The sequence below is a fragment of the Nuphar pumila genome, chromosome 16, assembly GCF_984573655.1.
Source record: "Nuphar pumila chromosome 16, dmNupPumi1.hap1.1, whole genome shotgun sequence".
In the NCBI taxonomy this organism is placed as follows: Eukaryota; Viridiplantae; Streptophyta; class Magnoliopsida; order Nymphaeales; family Nymphaeaceae; genus Nuphar; species Nuphar pumila.
The window spans coordinates 64,651,236-64,671,750 of NC_143264.1; the positions used below are offsets into that span (position 1 = coordinate 64,651,236).

Here is a 20,515-nt window from a genome sequence, read left to right on the forward strand (position 1 = left end):
AAAAGGCAAAAGACCAGAATTTAGGTGGTACTTCTACTTGTGCCATCATGATCAAACCAGCATTGACAACATGTTGATGTTTGTGTTCTACTGACCATTTTGTTCGTGAGTATGAGGACAAGAGATCTGATATCCAATCCCACATTCTGAAAGAAATTTAGATAGTCTTTATAATTCTCCTCCTCAATCAGAGTGAAGATATTTTATTTTAAAACTTGTAACATTTTTAACATGAGTTTTAAAAGTCCAGAAAGCATAGATAATCTCGTATTTATTTTTCAAGAAATAGATCCACACATACTTAAAAAAGGCATCAATAAAAATAACATAGTACTTAAATTCATCTACACTCAAAATAGGGGTTGGTCCCCAAACATAGGAATAAATTCTCTCAAGTGGACAAAGGACATAACTAGATTTTTCTTAAAATGAAAGATTATGACTCTTCCCTTGTTGGCATGCTTCACATACATTATTCAAATAAACTTTATCATGAGAAATGTCAAAAGAATCAAGAACATGTTGAACTATTTGTATAGTATGATGACCTAATCTATGATGCCATATGTCAACAGTGACCCGCTCTCCGCTTGGTGCCTCTTTATTCTCATGTCGTTTACCCGACTCAGTTGATAGAGACCATTATGGCTTGATCCTTGAAGTAGAATCTTCTCTGTATGACGATCCTTTACACACCAAGAGTCATCATAAAATTCAAAGAACATGTCATTGTCGTGTAAATTTCTGAACTGACATCAAATTTCTAGTCATCTTAGGCACATGTAACACATCTTTCATAATTAACTTATTAGAGAAATTAAAAAAGTGAATATGATTGATATTCAAACATGTTCTATCACCGATTTTGACATCATCCGAACCTTAGTATTCTGCATGAACGGACACGTAGTTGATATCATTTGTAATGTGATGTGTTGCATTGGAGTCCAGGTACTAGTTTCCATCAAAAATTTATTGCACCATTCCCTGGAGTAGCTACATATGCTTGAGGGGGACCCGACTTGCCTTGAAGAAGATTTGTATATTGATAACATGTTTTGGCAAGATGACCTAGTTTATCACAAATTTGACATATAGGGCATAGTCCATTACTATCGTTCCATCTTTCATGGCCATGAAACCTTCCTTGGTAGCCTCCGTGATCACCTCTTCCTCGGTTGTTATAATTTATGGTTTGATTGTTAGAACCAATTCTAGAAACCACTACTATTATGAGGTCCACTTTCTTCATATTCATTGAAATGAGCTTCTTAAATCAAAGCGTCCATATGTTTTGAATGTTAAGTACTCCTTTGGAAGACCTTTTAGGATTTGCATAATCATATCATCTTCACCTATAGGTTTTGATGTTATGACTAATTGATGAGTAATGATCTTTATTTTTTAAAAATATTCATCGATCGATTTAGAGCTCTTTTTGATGTCCTGAAATTGCAACTTCAATTGCATCACTCTAGATCTAGAGTGTGCATCATACGATGCCTTCCCAGGCATTCCAAACCTCAAAGGATGACGACAAGCCAACTATTTGGCTATGGATTTATTCGGTCAAGGATGACAAAATCCAACTTAGCAGGGTTTGGTCATGTCTGAGCCAATCTACTTCATCCTTCTTTCAACTTTGATGGAGCAGGTCTGGTACCATCAATAAACTCCATAAGATCAAAGGAGATCAATATGTGTGTAAACTGAGATTCTCATATTAAATAATTTTCAGCATTGAGTTTGACCGATAAAAAGATGATGCAGGGTATTTGGGAGCTCTAGCATGGGTTGAAAAACATTCATACCAGCAGAGCTGTTGACGCTAGTAGATCCTGAACTTGCATTGATCTTGCGGATTTGATAAAGGGATCACTGATGAGCAAGATTGAGAAGAATGACGACATATAGGTTGTAGATCGACTTCTAACAGAGAGAGACGAATGCATAGCTCAGAGTCTTCTCAAAGGCTCTGATACTATGAAAGAAATCAAAAAGTAAAACACTAACAAAATCACACAGAGGATTACGCGGTTAGGTCAGATATCTGAATCTACATTCACGGAACCCACTCTGAAGATTCTCTCTCTTGAGAGAGGGGTCGATATCTCCATTCATATAAATATGTTACATCATAATACAAGGCAAGACTTCAACAATTTTCCCTTGCCTATTTTGGAAGACTTTGTTACAATTAGGTAACATTGGGCAGGCTGTCATGATAAGCATTTGATTCCTGATGACTTCCTAATGAACCATGATAACTTCTTCTATCATCCTTATCAGCCTGGTCATCTAATGAACCACGATAACTTCTTTTAACAGCCTGGTCATCCTTATCACCAGTATCACCAGCCTGGTTATCCTTATCACTTCTTCTAAAGTTGATATAAAGCCTGGACGGTTGATTGCAGTAACAAAACTGAAGCTACTGTCTTGTTTTCTCGAGGATTTGTTTTCGGAGGTTTGCTCAATAATGAAGATAAATATTTTCTGAACCTCAAATTTCCAGAGATACGCTAGCAATAATGATATGTTGGAAAGAAAGAGAGACCAACTGGGAGTTTTGGCTTAATTTCCACCAAAAACCACCGCATGGTCTAGGGCCTAGGCATAGGCAATGTTTTCCATGTAACACAATAACCCCAAGGAATCTCTGCAATATAACTTTGTGATTAATTGGTGGAAAAAATTAAGTCAGGCAGTATCGAAGCAGGCTTTATGTGAGATTCTATGGCCTCCAAGATCTCATTCATCACCTTTTCCCCGTCATTTTCTCGTGAAAGAATATCATCATGATATTTCAATGGAGAAGAGACAAATCTTTCCCTCCTTTTAAGATGTAAAAGGCTAGTTGGTGCCAAAACCTAATCCTCCCATCAACATCACAATAATTGAGAGCAAGGCCCATCGTGTATTCGGAGAACCCTGAGTATGCAAGCTAGTGACCCATTTTTTAACTATTTTTTCTCTTCAAGTTTGCAAGCTCAGTTGAGAGAGAGAGTTTTCTAAAGAAATCGAAGTCAAACCCTCTCACATTTCCACGTTATCAAAAGTCCTTTTTTTTTGCATTTCGTTACCAATCACTACCAACTTTAGTTCAAATAAACAGATCGAAGCATCAACTTTGCTTTGCATGAAAACCAAAAACATGGACTAAAAGTGCAACCATCAAAGAAATTCAGTAAACACTATTGGTTGTATCTACAAATATATTTATTTTTACTTTACAGCCATGGAATCCTACCTATTTCACAAGCTAATTTTTCCATATGGGTAATATCAAAAACGAGGAAAAGAGAAACGACTGAAGAAGAGAGTGAAAAGAGAAAAGACGACAAATTAAAAGCAGATAAATATGATAAATTTTCAAGAAATTCCAGGCTCAACCCTGATTGGAAGAACGGCGTTTCTGGGAATCCCTCTTCCATGACTGAATGGAAAGAAATTCCTCCAGGCTCTGCTGCTGCTGCACCCTTCACCCGTGCTGTTGCTGACCTCCCGAAGGTGAGGATTCTGGGCCAAGATTTCTGCCACGCTTATGTAAAGCTGCCTGTCAGCACAAGTGTCCATGGAGAAAGATCTCCTGATGGGCTCTACAGAAAACTGATCATCTTTCTCCCTCACATCAATGCACTCATCCCCCACGCTCGACAGATGGTGCTGGTGAAGCAGTTTCTTCCTGTGTGCTGCAGACTTCCTGTTCATAAACTTCACTTCAAAGAAACCTGACTCCACCACCTTCTTAGGGCTAATGCTACTGCCCCCTTGAACCACTGAAGATGGCCCTCCATTCTCTGCTTGAACATTCACTTCCAAAGGCTGAGATGGAAGGGACTCATTCTCCCTTGAGAGACCACTCTCAACGCTTGATCGAGAACTTTGGTAGGTTTCTGAGTGTGGGTAGTTGATACCAATCATGTGCTGATAAGAGAGAGCTGTATTTGAGATGCTTGCCCTACACAAGGGGCAGTTTGAGTGGGTCTGGAGCCAAGTATCAATGCAGTCTATGTGGAACGCATGGGAGCACTTCGGTAGGATTCTCAACTTCTGCCCTTCCTCGAACTCGTTTAAACAGACAGCACAGTCGATTGAGTCTTCGCAGAGGAAGCAATCCTTTCTCTTGAAGTGGAACAGGGGGATGGACTGGATCACATGCTCATCTAGTCCCCTATTCTCTGGGGCATAGACCATTGGTTGGTGGTGCTGGTGACCTTGTGGATCGGGCGGGTTTCTGAAATTTCTGAAGGATCGGAACCTGTGGCCCAAATGGTGCCAATTTAAGCAGCATTTGATGACAAAGACGTAGTAGCTCACCAGTAAGAAGGCTGTGGCGAGTATGCCTATGACTGCAATCGCTAGGATGGGGAAGTTTGTGGTTGATGGGCCAGGTGGGTAAGGCGAATATACCTCCTCCTGCAGCGCCAGATGTGGAGTCGGTTGGTTTACTTGAGGATGGTAGTCTGTATGAGAAGAAAACGCCATGAGGAAGAGGTGGACTTGTAATTTTTTTTTTCAGAGAGGATGCCCAAGAGAAATAAATGGCAGGAGTATTAAAGCTTGCATTAGAATCAAAATGTTGAATCAAGAGATTGGTTTGGCAGAAAAAGGGAACAGATGAAGGAAAATGGTAAGAGATAAAAATGGAAGATTAAGAAGAATGAATGGGAACGGGATGACTTAGAGGTTGGTGAAGAAAAACCATCGGAGCAGGCACTTGAATAAATCAAAACTCAGTCACAAGAATGGTTGATGGAGATGAGAAAGGGGAAATGAACTTGAAGGAATGGAGATTGGAGGCATGGTTGGACTGGGATTCAATGAGAGAGACAGCAGAAGAGGGGTGGATGGAGAGACCCATGTTGGAGAACTAAGAAAGAGACTAGAAAGGCTTCTTGGGAACATGCATTTAACAAGGAGAAAAAGAAAAAGGAAAAAGAAACATGGAAGGGCTCCCAGAGTAGGCACGGCATCAGAACTCAGAAGGTCTGGGGAAATACTGAGTAGAAAGGGCAGTTTGGTACAGAAAAAGAGTTGAAATTTTAAGTAAAGAAGGGTTTGTGATGAAGTCATGGCGTGTGGGATGCAAAAAAAAGTTGATAATTAAACCAAAATGAGACGCATCATGGCTGACGGACTTGTCTGGTGGGGGAACCCTCCACCCGTGTGGAGGGCTTTTAGGGCAAATATAGAATGACATTTATGCCTTTTTCCGGAATAATTATAAATGGCAGTTTAATAGGTTCATTTTAAAAGGAATATTTATAAAAGACAAGAGAGATTGAACTTTAGACATTTACTTTTCTTTTTTTGTTTATAGGCAAGCTGGGGTCAGGCAAACCCCACCATTATGATTTGAACTTGCAACGTCCCAACACAAGCTGCTCCTCCCTGATAAGGAGCGCCCCGTTGTTGTTGTTGTTGTTGTTAAAAGAATGAAAAAGTGGAGAAAGGACCTCTGCCTCTTCTATCCAACATTATGCTTTTATGTGTATATGTATCGATAAAATCTTAGGGCACGTTTGCTTTGGTCATCGGTGAGAAAGCTGTGATTGTGAATCACAAGGTGAACCTTGTGATCTACTCTCACAAGATTCAAGGAATTAAAAAACAAGAACAATCACAATCACAACTTTTACTTTTTCATATTCCACTAACCTTGATAATAAAGTATGGTGATTAAGTTTTATAATCACAGGATTAAAGACATTGCAAACATGCCCAGCCTACTTGAACCTTTATGAGCTTAGTCGAGCACCACTGTGTGCTGTCAAGCTTGGATCATTTAATATAACGAGCTTATATTGAGCCAAGTGCAGGGAATTTGAGTTTTTGAAGCATGCACAAGATCATAACTGAACGGAACCGAGCTGAGTGAAAGGGGCTTTCATTTACCACGGACTTTCATGGGCAACATCCATAAGATGGCTAACTTAGAGAGAAGCATGTTTATCTAACCCTAATCGCATCTAATTTCCTGTTAGACTTATAAAATATGAAAAATCGTTTATACGGCCTAGACCATCGAAGCAGTGTTTTCAAATTTCAAATCAAGGTCACTTGCTTGTTGCCTTCCATGATAGCACGAATCACATCAACATTTGCCAACCCTATAGTATGACCCACAAACCTTCAATTTGAGAGGTCACTATTGTAAATTCGGCTAGTCATACACTCATGGGGCATGACCATAACGTGGTCTATTGGTCTTGGTCAAAACATGTAGATTCTATAAGGCAAACTTGTTTATTTTGAACATATAATTAAAATACTTTCGATAGTAATAAGTTCACACCAATACACCATACAAAAAAAAGACTTCTTACCCACACGTGGTTTCACCGTATCTGTCATGTGCTCATTGAAAGCACCGAGTGGCACCTGGTAGTCCCGACCAGGTCAGATTTACAAGTCAAGGAAATCAGCACAAACACAGCATAAAGGGTTCACGATCGCAACAGGAGTACAAACATAGTCTCACAAGCACTATAAAATACCAAAGATGTATTTACATTAGAAGCACAAAGGTAAAAAAACATAGCAGTCTAAAACACGCTTGATGTTGCTCCGAGTGAAAACCCAACAAACGAGGTAAGAGAGTCCAATCGATGTACACGACAGAGGATCATATTAGAGTCAAGATGAGTGCAAGGAAGAACAGCTGCCGAGCGGGCAGCGTGGGCATTTTATAGGTGCAGTGGACAAGGCAGTTGGTGCACTTAGCACAACGCGTGTGTGACAGCATTTCGTAGTGTACAAAGGTGGTGTGGTGTCAATCAGTTGTATAAGATCGTCAACCATGGGATTTGAAGCTTGGGTCGCCCAAGCCATGGCACCAATGCTTAAGTCAACAGTATAAATAAGTCAAGTTTGTAAAATTTGATCATATTGTGTACTTTTTGAAATTTAAGAAATGAAATGCAATTGTTTTGGGCTCCTAAATTAGGAGATTGTCCTGTTGAAGAGAATTTGGCTTCATAAGGGATTTATGAATCGCTTGAAATGATTTTACATCATCTTCCATTCGTTCAAGTTTACCCAAAAGCTCACCGATCGATTCCTCAAAGAAACTTCGGTATCTTATCGAATTTCTATGGAGCACAGTCCACTATCATTCAAACGTCTACTTGCTTTCGATGAGCATAAGAGCTACAGTCTAGTTTTAGATCGTCGATCATCGTCATCCAGTTGAGTGCAATAACTCAATCCTTAATTTATGTATATGTAGTATAGCGGCTTTAGTATATACTATTGCACGTGCAGGAACCATCAAAAACATCAATCTGTATTCACTGAGCGACAGCGCAGATATAACGACGTCTCTTCCATCTCAAGACCGAATTAACTTGCGCATGCATCCAGTGACATTAAGTGCTTGCTTATTGCATTGATTCTTTAGCCCAAGCTAAGTGCATTGGCAAAAGTTTCCTTGTTATTGCATTTCTGATGTTCCTTAGATATTACAGCTAATCTCCTATGACAGTTACCCAAGGTTGTTAAATGCGATGAGGCGAAGCGAGGCGTTGAGCCTGCGCTTCGCCTCTGAGGCATTCGCCTCTCACAACTAGAATGGAAGTGAAGCGGTGGGAGGGGAGGCAGTAAGAGAAGGACTGTTGGTTAAGTTCGTGCGCAATAAAGTAGGAATCAGTTTGTTTTCATTTGAGTTTGTGTTTCCTAGTTGCACGGGTAGTGCATAGTCCTTGAAGTAGTTTTAGGAGTTAGTTTTAGGCACCACTCCCTTGCATGGGAACGTGGGTTGATTGTTTCTTCTTTCCGTCTAATATAAAAGGTGATAGCATCCAAATGAAAAAGTGAAAAAGAGTAGACACAGAAAAAAACTAAGTGTTTTTTCTTCATTTTTACAAGTATATTTTCCTTTTCTCTAACATTAGTGGTATCAAAGCAAGGTTATTGGATACCCAAAGTATACCCGCTCCAACCCAATGTCCATAGTCATCGGAGGAGAAGGTTCTCGTAGCGGCAGCGGTGAGCGGGATACACTGCGGTATGTGTATCCGCAGCTCACCTTGACGAATTACACCTGCTGGAAGATCCGGGTTAAGGCAATGATGGAGGACCAGGAGGTCTGGGAGGCGATCGAGCCGGCGGCCGGGGCGATCGTTGATACCAAGAAAGATAAGAAGGCGAAGTTGCACCTTATCCAGTGCTTGCCGGAAGATCTTCTGTTGCAGGTGGCAAATAAGGCCACGGCAAAAGAGATGTGGGACTGCCTCCAGACGAGGTTCGTCGGCGCCGATCGCGTTAGAGATGCGCGATTGCAGACGTTGAAGAGTGAATTCGACGGTATGCACATGAAAGAGGACGAGTCCGTGGATCAGTACGCCGGAAAACTGTCAGCTATGACGGTGAAATTTAGTAGCCTGGGCGGTTCTCTGGATGATGCCGCACTTGTGAAGAAGCTCTTTGATACAGTTCCTGAGCGCTTCATTACCGTCATCGAACAATTCTACGACCTTTCCACCATTGTATTTGAGGAGGCAGTGGGCCGACTCAAAGCGTTCGAGGAGCGAACGCGTCGCCCCACGGCGGGCGCGACCGGAGATGGGCAACTCCTCTACACTCAGGCGGAGTGGGAGGCGCGCCAGAAGAAGATGGGTGCCGAGAGCCCCGGCAAGGGCAAGATACCAGAGGCAAGCTCTCGAGCAAGAAGCCGCGGCCGTGGACGTGGCACAGGCCAAGGACGCGGCGAGCGTTCCGGTGGGCGTGGGAACTCAACGAGGAAGGAAGTGACAGGTGGTGGCTCACGGGATTACAGCAATATTCAGTGTTTTAATTGTCGTAATTTCGGCCATTTCGCCAACCAGTGCAAGGAGCCGAGGAAGGCAGAAGAGGCACACCATGCCCGCACGGATACGATGGAGAAAGCACTTTTGCTCGCAGTGTCGGAGGAGCTGACGCCGCTCGAGCAGGTGGAAGAGAAGCAGCCGGAGACCTTGTTTCTGGTGGAGGACAATGTTTTTCCCAAGTTGTATCTAACGGGAAAAGACATAATCACCGGGAGCACATGGTATCTTGACAACGGGGCCAGCAACCACATGTCCGGCGACCGGGAGAAATTCCAAGAGCTGGATGAAGCAATCACCGGTAAGGTGAGATTCAGTGACGGATCTACTGTGCAGATTATGGGAAAGGGCTCAATTTTGTTTGAGTGTAAGAATGGAGATCAGTGGGCTCTCAAAGATGTCTACTATATTCCAAGGCTGTGTAGCAATCTCATAAGCCTTGGACAAATGACTGAGGTCGGCTACCGTGTGGTGATGGACGGAGACAAGCTGGAGGTGTTGGAGATACCGACGGGGCAGTTGCTCATGAAGGTACCTCGGTCTTCAAACAGGCTGTACCATATTGAGTTGACAAGGGCGAGTCCGATTTGCTTGCTCACAAAGATGGAGGATCCGGCATGGCTATGGCATAGTCGTCTCGGTCATGTCAACTTCAAGGCTTTGAAATTTCTCGTTGACAAGAACATGGTAGCAGGAGTGCCACTAATCACTCATCCGAACCAATTATGCCACGGATGCTTGGTGGGAAAACAAACGCGGGGAGCATTCCCGCAAAAGACATCGCACCGAGCAAAGGAGTGGCTGGAGCTGGTTCATGTCGACCTCTGTGGGCCGATTACTCCATCGACAAGTGGAGGAAATAAGTACTTTATGTTATTCGTTGATGATTATTCAAGATGGTTGCATGTGTGTTTTTTGAAAAGTAAGGACCAAGCATGTGCGGAGTTTGTGAAGTTCAAGGCTTTAGTTGAAACATGTTGTGGACGACGTATCAAAACGCTGCGGTCTGATCGAGGCGGCGAGTTCCTAAGTAAAGCATTTGCAGAGGTGTGCGAAGAAGCGGGTATACGGCGACAACTCACAGCGCCCTACACGCCACAGCAAAACGGCGTTGTCGAGCGGAAAAACAGGACTGTGGTTGGGATGGCACGATCCATGTTGAAAAGCATGAAGGTTCCGGGCGAGCTTTGGGGAGAAGCAGTTAGGCATGCGGTTTATCTTTTGAATCGTTTGCCAACGAAGGCAATGGGAGAGAGAACTCCATTTGAAGCCTGGACGGGGAAGAAACCTCACTTGGGGCACTTGCGAGTGTTCGGCTGTTTGGCACATGCGAAGGTGGCGGCTTCACATTTGAAGAAGCTTGACGACCGGAGTCAACAGTTGGTTTATCTTGGTGTTGAGGATGGATGCAAAGCACATCGCTTGCTCGATCCTCGTCGGGGTAGAATAATTGTTAGCCGTGATGTGTTGTTTGAAGAGAACGTGAAATGGCAGTGGGATGATGGCACAAGTTTGTGGGAGTCAGTTGAGTTCCATGAAGAAAAGGGAAATGGAGCCGTGTGGAGTATAGGAGGCGAGGTAGAAGCCGCGGGGCTTGAACCGAGATCAGTTGCGAACAGTCCGGCACAGCAACAGCAAATGCCGTCTCCAGGTTTACACGAGCTTGGTTCGACTAAAGCCGTGAGTCCAGTTCAAAGTCCACTGGTTTCGGGTTTGGTTGAGCATGGCTTGGGGAGTGATCCTGTGTCACATGAATCTCCAAGTTCTCAACTCGATACCGCCATTGATCCGACTCAACCACAGAGATATCGAAATCTTAGTGATATCTATAATTCAACAGCGCCAATGGAACCAGAGAATCTCGAGGAACTACTTCTCACTTCAGCAGAAGAACCATCAAGTTTCGCGGAAGCAGAGCAAGAAGAGTGGTGGCGCAAGGCGATGTTGGAGGAGATGGACTCCATCATCAAGAACCATACATGGGAGATGGTGGATCCACCGGTGGGACATCGCCCAATTGGTCTCAAGTGGGTTTTCAAGGTGAAGCGAGATGAGCAGGGTACGATTGTCAAGCACAAGGCATGGTTGGTCGCAAAAGGATATGTTCAAAAACAAGGCATTGATTTTGAAGAGGTTTTTGCGCCCGTGGCCCGTCTTGAGTCTGTACGACTCTTGGTTGCGATGGCAGCACATGAGGGGTGGGTTTTACATCACATGGACGTGAAGTCCGCCTTCCTCAATGGCGAACTAAAAGAAGAAGTCTATGTGGCGCAACCTCTCGGGTTCATTATCGCTGGACAGGAACACAAGGTACTTCGGTTACGGAAGGCCTTGTATGAGTTGCGGCAGGCTCCAAGAGCATGGAACACCAAGTTGGATGCGAGTTTGGTGTCCCTGGGTTTCAGAAGGAGTACAGTGGAATATGGCTTATATACGCGTGGGTCTGGCGAAAGAATGTTGTTGGTGGGAGTTTATGTTGACGATCTCATTATCACGGGAGCGGACAAGGATGGGATTGAAAAGTTCAAGCTTGAGATGAAGAGTTTGTTTTGCATGAGTGATCTGGGACGTCTATCTTATTACCTCGGCATTGAGGTAGTTCAAAGTGCGGACGGCATTGGTTTAAGGCAATCTGCTTATGCGAAAAAATTACTAGAAAAAAGTGGTATGGCAGGGTGCAATCCATGTCATGTACCCATGGAGAATCGTCTCAAGTTGTCCAAGATCAGTGCTACACCACTCGTAGATGCCACTAAGTACCGGAGTATAGTTGGGTGCCTTCGGTACTTAACTCACACTCGCCCTGACTTGGCTTTCTCTGTCGGTTATGTGAGCCGATTCATGCAGGAACCTCACGAGGAACATTTTGTTGCAGTGAAACGAATTCTCCGTTACATTGCGGGGACGTGTTTTCTTGGATGTTTTTATGGGAGAAAGAAGGAAGAAAGCCAAGCTGTTTTAACCGGGTTTAGTGACAGTGATATGGCTGGAGATTTGGAAGACCGGAAAAGCACTACGGGGGTGTTGTTCTTCTATGGTAGTGCTCCTGTCACTTGGCAAAGTCAGAAACAGAGAGTGGTAGCTCTTTCCTCTTGTGAGGCAGAGTATATTGCAGCTACATCAGCGGCATGTCAGGGAGTGTGGTTGTCTCGTTTACTCGGCAATTTGGTCGGGAAGGAACCTGAGGCAGTCACGCTTAAAATTGACAACAAGTCAGCGATTGCTTTGTGCAAGAACCCGGTATTTCATGATAGGAGCAAGCATATCGAGACGAGGTATCATTTTATCCGTGAATGTATTGAGGATGGCAAGGTAGCAGTAGAGTTCGTGGCGACGGAAAAACAGCTAGCGGATATTCTGACCAAGGCGCTTGGTCGTGCCAAGTTCCTGGAGCTTCGAGAGAGGATCGGTATGGTTGAGATCAAGCATACGCACGAGCTTAGGGGGTGATTGTTGGTTAAGTTCGTGCGCAATAAAGTAGGAATCAGTTTGTTTTCATTTGAGTTTGTGTTTCCTAGTTGCACGGGTAGTGCATAGTCCTTGAAGTAGTTTTAGGAGTTAGTTTTAGGCACCACTCCCTTGCATGGGAACGTGGGTTGATTGTTTCTTCTTTCCGTCTAATATAAAAGGTGACAGCATCCAAATGAAAAAGTGAAAAAGAGTAGACACAGAAAAAAACTAAGTGTTTTTTCTTCATTTTTACAAGTATATTTTCCTTTTCTCTAACAAGGACCACCCGCCCAGCTGGTACGAAAGCGAGGGATATGCCGGTCGGAGAAGACTGAGCAGCAGCACAGCAACTCCGGTGGTCGGTGGTCACAACTGGTCGGAGGTTGACGAGGGGCGCATCACAGCAACGCCTCAGTACCTTGAGCATGTGCCTCGCCTCTGAGGCGTACGCTTCAGGTACTGAGGCGTACGCCTCTCACAACACTGCAGTTACCACACCAAAGCTTAGTAAAACTAGTAGTTGTCTATGAGAGCAACTACTTCATGTGTGTGTGTTGTTTATTCTGCAGGAGCTGGCGCCTACAGTGATCTGCAACACCTGCGAGTGCGTAAGGTATTGATGGTGTGCCTGCGCATGAAACACAGTGAGCGCCTGCATGCTCCATTCACAGTTGACGCCTGTGCACACTTTACCTGAATAGCGCATGTGTGTGCTATTTCATCAATGCATGTGTGCGTGAGAGTTCTGCTCCTACATGCACTAAGTCGAAAGGAGCGCATGTGTGCACCAAATAGCATTGTGCCTATATGGACAGCAACTGAAGTCGTAGTGCAGTGTGAGTATGCTAAAAGCAGCATAACATTTGGTATCAGAGCAGCATGTCACTGAAAGCAATGCCGCTTAAAGAAGGAGTTTTTGATCAGTTGCAATAATGCATCAGCGTATGCAAGGATGAAGAATCGGCTCAAACCTCTTCCCTAGAGGGAAAAATGGACCAGGTGGACGGGCGGATGACTGGTGTTGAGATGCAGCTAGCATCACTATAATAGCAGCTTAAGGCGATGTTCGCCGACCTGAAGTCACAGCTTGAGTGGAGGGAAAGAGACTAGAACTGATTGAGCCTTCTTATGACGTGTGCGCATCTGACGCACACTTGCTGGGAGATTCTGATCATGTAGCCTATCCATCCCTCGCACACACACGTGATGCACAGGGATTTCGACATCAGACACAGTATATGCAACCGATTGATGACTCTGCAGGTCACCTGCATGTGCGCGGCGTGCCCACACGCAATGTGCAAAATGCAAGCGGGTTTCTATATGAGGCATAAGCCGCAAGGGGCTTTGTGAATTATGCTCAAATAGATGGTGCTAATGCCTTGGTGTGCAGCACATCAGGTGCGAGCGCACATATAAGCTATGCACCTGTGCGTGATGCACCAAGCGCGAGTGTGCAAATGTGCTACGCAACAGCACACGACGCACGCTCTGCATTCAACGTGAGCGTTCCTGTGCATGACATAGCATTGCAAATGCACACTGCATTCGGCACCACTGGCCATGTGTGCGGTGACAGGTCGAGGGTGAACTCCCTAGTGCACGACAGGCTCTATGAAGAATTTCTTAAGCAAAATGATGTGATGCATGGCTACAAACACACGAGATGATTCCACTAAAAATTTGAACAGTACGGTGAAGAAGAAAATGCGCCTATAATGAGTCCAAACCGTGGGTATACTCCACACGAAAATGACCACACGCCCGAGCGTGAGTTTGGCTACCAAGCCTATGTGTATCATGAAAATTACAATGAAGCAAATCTACCACCGTCAGTCAAATTGTCATTTCCAACATTCCCTAGAAAAGATCCTTTGGAATGGTTGTATAAGGCACGATAATTTTTCATAAGTCATATTGTGAGGCATGAGCACAAGGTTAGATGTGTCATATTGTGAGGCATGAGCGCTCTTTGATGGTTCTGTTGGTTTGACCAACGACATGGGTACCCTAGTTGGGACATGCTTGAGCGGGAGCTACTCAAGATATTCGGGCCAACTCCATACACAAATCATGGGGTGGAAATAAAGCAACTACGCCAAGTGGGTTCCATTCAAGAATACCAAGCGCAATTTGAGGGTTTGTGTTCCTTATGTAGATAATGGAATGATGATGCTCTTTTGAGCACATTCCTTGGTGGGTTGAAAGGTGATATTCGATATGAGCTCTTAGATCAAAATCCACACACACTTAAAGAGTGTTATCTTCAAGCTCGCATTATAGAGGAAAAACACAAGAGAATGCACGGTTATGGCAAAAGCTCCATGAATGTCAATCACAACTCCAAATTCATACCATGGCCTACACCAAACAAAGGAGTTAAGTTTTGGGGTTCTAACTACCCTAAGATGGAACGCAAGAGATGGATGAATTGCAGAAAAAATGATTGTTTTAATTATAAATGCAATTGGATATAGGGTCACAAATGCAAAACTTTAAAGTGTTTAATAGTAACCGATAATGAAGCTGACTATGAGTTGGAAGGAGAGACCATGGATGAGTTGGACCAAGAAGAAATTGAAGCAATTCAAGAACCAATTAGTTAATGCTATGCTTTGGAAAGCAAATCTATTCCTAATTTCATGTGAGTCTCTAGCACTTTATCCGGCAAGAAAGTGGAGGTTCTAATAGACATGGGGTCTACCCACAACTTTGTGAGAGAGGGCTTAGTGTTGAAGTTCAAGTTTTGCCCACACGAGCATCAAATGTTTGATGTCATGGTAAGAGATGGAAGTCATCTCAAATGTGGGCAATTATGCGTGGATGTGAAGATCAATCTCTAAGATTCACATTTCAAACTTGACTTGTTTGTGTTACCTATGCATGGTGTTGATATCGTCTTGGGAATGTGTTGTCTTTGCTCTTTGGGAAGTGTCACTTACAACTTCACAAATATGAAAATGTCATTCGCTAAAGTGAGTTGACCGATGGTTCTAAGGGCCAACTCCACACAAGATGGTGAGGTGATTGATGGACAAGCGGCCATCAAAATCTTTTGGGCTACTCATATAACTTTTTTATGTGTGGCACAATTGATTGCGTCAAAAGAGGAGTCTAAATGGTAAAATAATATTTCGTCAGACATGGGTGAATTACTTGAGTCTTATGGGGATGTTTTTGGAGAACCCAAGGGGTTACCTCCTTCACGTACTCAAGACCACCGCATTTCTCTTCTTTCAGGGCAAGGATCAGTTAGTGTGAGACCATATCGGTATGCTTTTGCACAAAAGAGTGAAATTGAAAAATTAGTGCAAGGGATGTTTGCAAGTAGCATCATCCGACCAAGTTCAAGTGCCTATTCTTCGTTGGTTTTTCTTATGCACAAGAAGTCTAACACATGGTGGTTTTGTATTGATTATAGAGCATTGAACGAGGTGACATTCAAGGACAAACATCAAATTCTGGCAATTGATGAGTTATTGGATGAGTTGTTTGGCGTAAAGTACTTTTCCAAGCTTGATTTGAGAGCTGGATATCAACAAATCTGAATGGCTAAGGAGGACATAGCTAAGATCATTTTTCGAACTCATGACGGTCACTATGAATTCTTGGTTATGCCATTTGGTTTGACCAATGTGCCGGCCACTTTTCAAAGGACTATGAATGACATCTTTAGACCTATATTAAGAAAGTTCGTGTTGGTATTCTTCGATGACATATTGGTCTAGAGTTCTACTTGAGACGATCACCTCAAGCACGTGTGAATTATGTTGAATATGTTAAGAGAACATACTCTCTTTGCCAAGCGAAGCAAATATAGCTTTGGACAAGAGAGTGTGTCTTATCTTGGACATATAGTGGGAAGCTAAGGTGTGAGTGTCGATCCGGACAAAATAGAGGCTATGACAAGTTGGCCTACTCCGCACACCATCAAAGCATTGCAAAGTTTCTTGGGTCTCACAGGGTATTATCGTCGGTTTATTCGACATTATGGTATTATTTTCCAACCACTTACTTCATTGTTGAAAAAGAATTCATGGGGTTGGAATAGTGAAGCCGAACAAGTTTTCCAAAAGCTTAAGCAAGCGATGGTAGAGCCACTGGTTCTTAGTTTACCTGACTTCGACAAAGTGTTTTTGCTAGAGACTGATACTTGTGACATCGAGATAGGGGCAATCCTAATGCAAGAGTGACATCCATTGACTTACCTAAGCAAATTTCTTTCAGAAAAGAGCAAAGCCATTTCTACTTATAAGAAAGAACTTCTTGCCATTGTGTTGGCCTTAGAGAAGTGGAGACCCTACTTACTTGTAAGACATTTCCTTATCCAAATGGATCATCAAAGTCTCAAATACATTTTGCAACAAAGGGTGTCAACTCCTCTTCAACAAAAGTGGTTGACGAAGTTCATGGGGTATGATTTTGAAATTAAGTATAAAAAGGGTGTTGAAAATATGATAATTGATGCCTTGTCTCGAAAGATGGAAAATGACTCTCTCCTAATCATTTTCAAAGTCACTTACACATTCGGGGATCGATTGAGCCAAGCTCAAGTTGAGAGTGAGGAAATTCAAAAGATCATCAAGGAGTTGTTAGAAGACTCTACTAGTCATCTATCTTACTTGGTGAAGAGAGACAAGTTATATTTCGAAGGTAAGCTTGTGTTGCCTAATGACTCTCCTCTTCTCAAAAATGTTTTGGAACACTTCCGCAACTCAAGAGATGGAGGACATGAAGGTATGCATAAAACTTGAAAAAGAATCAAGTCTGAGTTATGTTGGCCTGGAATGAGGAGAGACATAAGGAAATATGTGCGAGAATGCCAAGTTTGTCAAGCAAACAAATATGAGGGTATTCGATCTCCCGGATTATTACATCCTTTGTCTATTCCCTCACAATCTTGAACCGATATAAGTATGAATTTCATCGAGAAGCTTCCTTCTCAAAAGAAAGAAGTCATCTTTGTAGTTGTTGATAGACTTACAAAGTTTGCTCGCTTCATTGCATTGCTTAGCACACATTCGGTTCAATTAGTGGCATGGTTATTTTTGCAAAATGTGTCAAAGTTGTATGGTATGCCGAATACTATCATATGTGATAGAGACCCAATCTTAGCAAATTTTGAAAGGAATACTTCACATTGATGGGCACTAAGATATGTTATAGCATGGCAAGCCATCCTCAAACCGACAGGCAAACTGAGGTAGTTAATCGAGCACTTGAAACCTACTTGAGATGCTTCACGAGTGAAAAGCAAGAAGCATGGGTCGAGTTTCTTTCTTGGGACGAGTGGTGTTATAATATTTCATTCCATTCTTCTACGGGAATGACACCTTATGAAGCCTTGTATGGTCGTACACCTCCTCAACCTCTTTTCTATAAATATAGATTGGCAAAATCCCCTACAATTGAGAAGCAATTGAGAGAAAGAGATGAAATATTAAGAATTTTGAAGCAAAACATTGAGCGCGCCCAAACTCGAATGAGACAAATTTATAACAAGCAAAGAAAGGATAGAGAGTTTCAAGTTGGAGATTGGGTTTGGCTAAAACGTATCACATATGGACAATTTTTTTTAGTAAGGCTCCCATCATAAAGCTCACTCCAAGATACTTTGGTCCTTATCAAATAATTGTACGAATTGAAAAAGTTGCCTATAAGTAGAAGTTACCTCAAAGAGTATGTGTGCATCTAGTTTTTCATGTATCTTGACTAAATGCTTACCATAGACCGATCCCTAATAAAAAAAAGCATGGCAATAGTTACAAGGCAGCCCACTAGAGTTTTGAGAACTCAAAAAGAGCAAAAATGTGATAGATGAGTAAAGAGATATTTAATCGAATGGGACAATGAGGGAGAAGTCATAGCTACTCGAGAATGGGATTTCAACATCCGTAAGAAATTTTCCAGATTTCTTCTTATAGGACTAGGAAATTTTCAAGATAGAGGGATTGATGCAGACCGAAGTGAAAACCCAGCTACCAAGGTAAGAGTGTCCAGTCGTTGTGCATGGCAGAGGATCATAGTAGAGTCAGGATGAGTGCAGGGAAGAACAGTTGTTGCACAGGCAATGTGGGCATGCTAGAGGTATAGTAGACAAGGCAGTTGGTGCACATGCACAATGCGTGTGTGACAACAATCAGTAGTGTACACGATGGCATGGTGTCAGTCAGTGGAATAAGATCATCAACCATGGGATTTGAAGCTTGGGCAGCCCAAGCCATGGCGCCAATGCTTAAGCCAATACACTACAAGAAAAACATGGATCAGCGATGGACATTTGCAATGAATTTTTTTTTCGTCGCAAATGTGCGACGGATTAGCGAGAGAAAACTATCTGTCGCTAACATTCGAAATATTTACAAAATTAGCGGCGAAAATATCTCCCTCATAATTCAGTCGCTAATGTGCGACAGATTAGCGACAAAAAAAAAAATTCGCCAAACACTACAAGAAAAATGCTAATTAGAGATGAAATTAGCGAGGGCATTATTCCCTCGCTAATCTGTCACTAATTTTTTATTTAAACCGTCTCATCTAAGGCGCAAAATTTTTTCTCTCTCCCCATTCAAAATTTAAACCGATAACTTCTCGAACGATGACGACTTCATGGCAGAGGAACGCGAGCAAGAAGAGGTGTCGGAGTCGCCCACCGACGTTGTAGGACCAAGTCGGCTTGACCTCTTTGGTCCGGTAAGTTGTTTTCTTTTTCAAGCGTGGCTTTTTGTTCCTGACCTAATGATTCTATTGGGGGTTATGGTTTCAGGTCGACGAACAAGCGAGGGAACCAGGCCAGGAGGGCGCCGGAGAGCGCACCGGTTTAGAGGTGCAACCACTACATTGTGCAGAACACCCCGCAGTGGCGGGCTGGGCCGAAGGTTGAGAGGGCGCCGGAGAGCACACATGAGAGTGCACCGGTTCGGAGGTGCACTCTCCTGCGTTGTGCAGAAGACCCCGTAATGGCGGGCCGGGACAGAAAAGCAGGGAACCAGATCGGGAGGGCGTCGGAGAGCGCGCTGGAGAGCATGTCGGTCTTGTGCAAAAGACTCCGCAGTGGCGGGCTGGGCTGCTCGGGTGCAACGCATGTGTGGTGTGGTACAAGTTTGGCCTATTGCTGTCGGAATACCACCCGACATTTTTAAATTTTTTTAAAAAAAAATTTAGCGACGGATAATATCCATCGCTAATTTAAAATAGCGACGAACTCATGACAGATATTATCCGTTACTAATTTAAAATAGTGACGTACTCGCGACTAATCATGTTTGTCGCTAATTATCTGTCGCAAATTAGCTACGAAAGTAGCGACAGATAAGTTCTATCACTAATTACCGACCAGAATTATGCGACACACGCTATCCATCGTTAATCTATTGCCAATCCGTCGCTAAACTATTTAGCGATGGATTAGAGATGGATTAGTGACGGATATCATCCATCGCTAATCCACATTTTTTTTGTAGTGATAGTATAAATAGGTCAAGTTTGTAAAATTTGATCATTATGTACTTTTTGAAATTTAAGAAATGAAATACAATTGTTTTGGGCTCCTAAATTAGGAGATTGTCCTCTTGAAGAGGATTTGGCTTCTTAAGGGATTCACGAATCGCTTGAAAAGACTTCACATCATCTTCCATTCGTTCAAGTTCACTGGAAAGCTCATTGATCGATTCCTCAAAGAAACTTTGGTATCCTATTAGATTTCTGCAGAGCACGGTCCACTGTCATTCAAATGTCTACTTGCTTCTTATATGCCTAAGAGCTACAGTCTAGCTCTAGATCATTGATCGTCGTCATCCAGCTGAGTGCAATAACTCAGTCCTTATTTTATGTATTTGTAGTATAGTGTCTTCAATATATACTATTGCACATGCAAGAATGATCGGAATGCCTTGCAACATCAATCTGTATTCACCGGGCGTTAGCGTGGATATGAAGACGTCTCTTCCATCTCAAGACCAAATCAACTTGCGCATGCATCCAGTGACATTGAGTGCTTGCTCATTGCATTGATTATGTGGCCTGAGCTAAATGCATTGGCAAAAGTTTCCTTGTTATTTCATTTTTTATTTTCCTTAGATATTACCGCTAATCTCCTATGACAGTCACCAAGGCGATGTGATTAGTACCTGCACTGAAGCTTAGTAGAATTAGTAGTTGTCTATGAGAGAAACTACTTCTGGCATGTGTGTGCAGATCATTCTACAGGAGTTGGTGCCTACATGCACAGCGATCTGCAATGTCTGCGAGCGTTGATT

General features: G+C 43.0%; 1 protein-coding gene across 1 annotated transcript; it reads right to left on the reverse strand.

Moving 5' to 3' along the window:
* Positions 1-3,282: 3,282 nt before the first annotated feature.
* Positions 3,283-4,488, reverse strand: LOC149813377 (RING-H2 finger protein ATL1-like). Its single transcript, XM_089991115.1, has one exon. The coding sequence runs from the start codon at positions 4,486-4,488 to the stop codon at positions 3,373-3,375; it is 1,116 nt and encodes a 371-aa protein (XP_089847241.1). The 3' UTR covers positions 3,283-3,372.
* Between the last annotated feature and the right edge of the window lie 16,027 nt (positions 4,489-20,515).

Coding starts and splice junctions, on each gene's coding strand:
- LOC149813377 (XM_089991115.1), bottom strand. CDS start 4,488: ATGGCGTTTTCTTCTCATACAGACTACCATCCTCAAGTAAACCAACCG.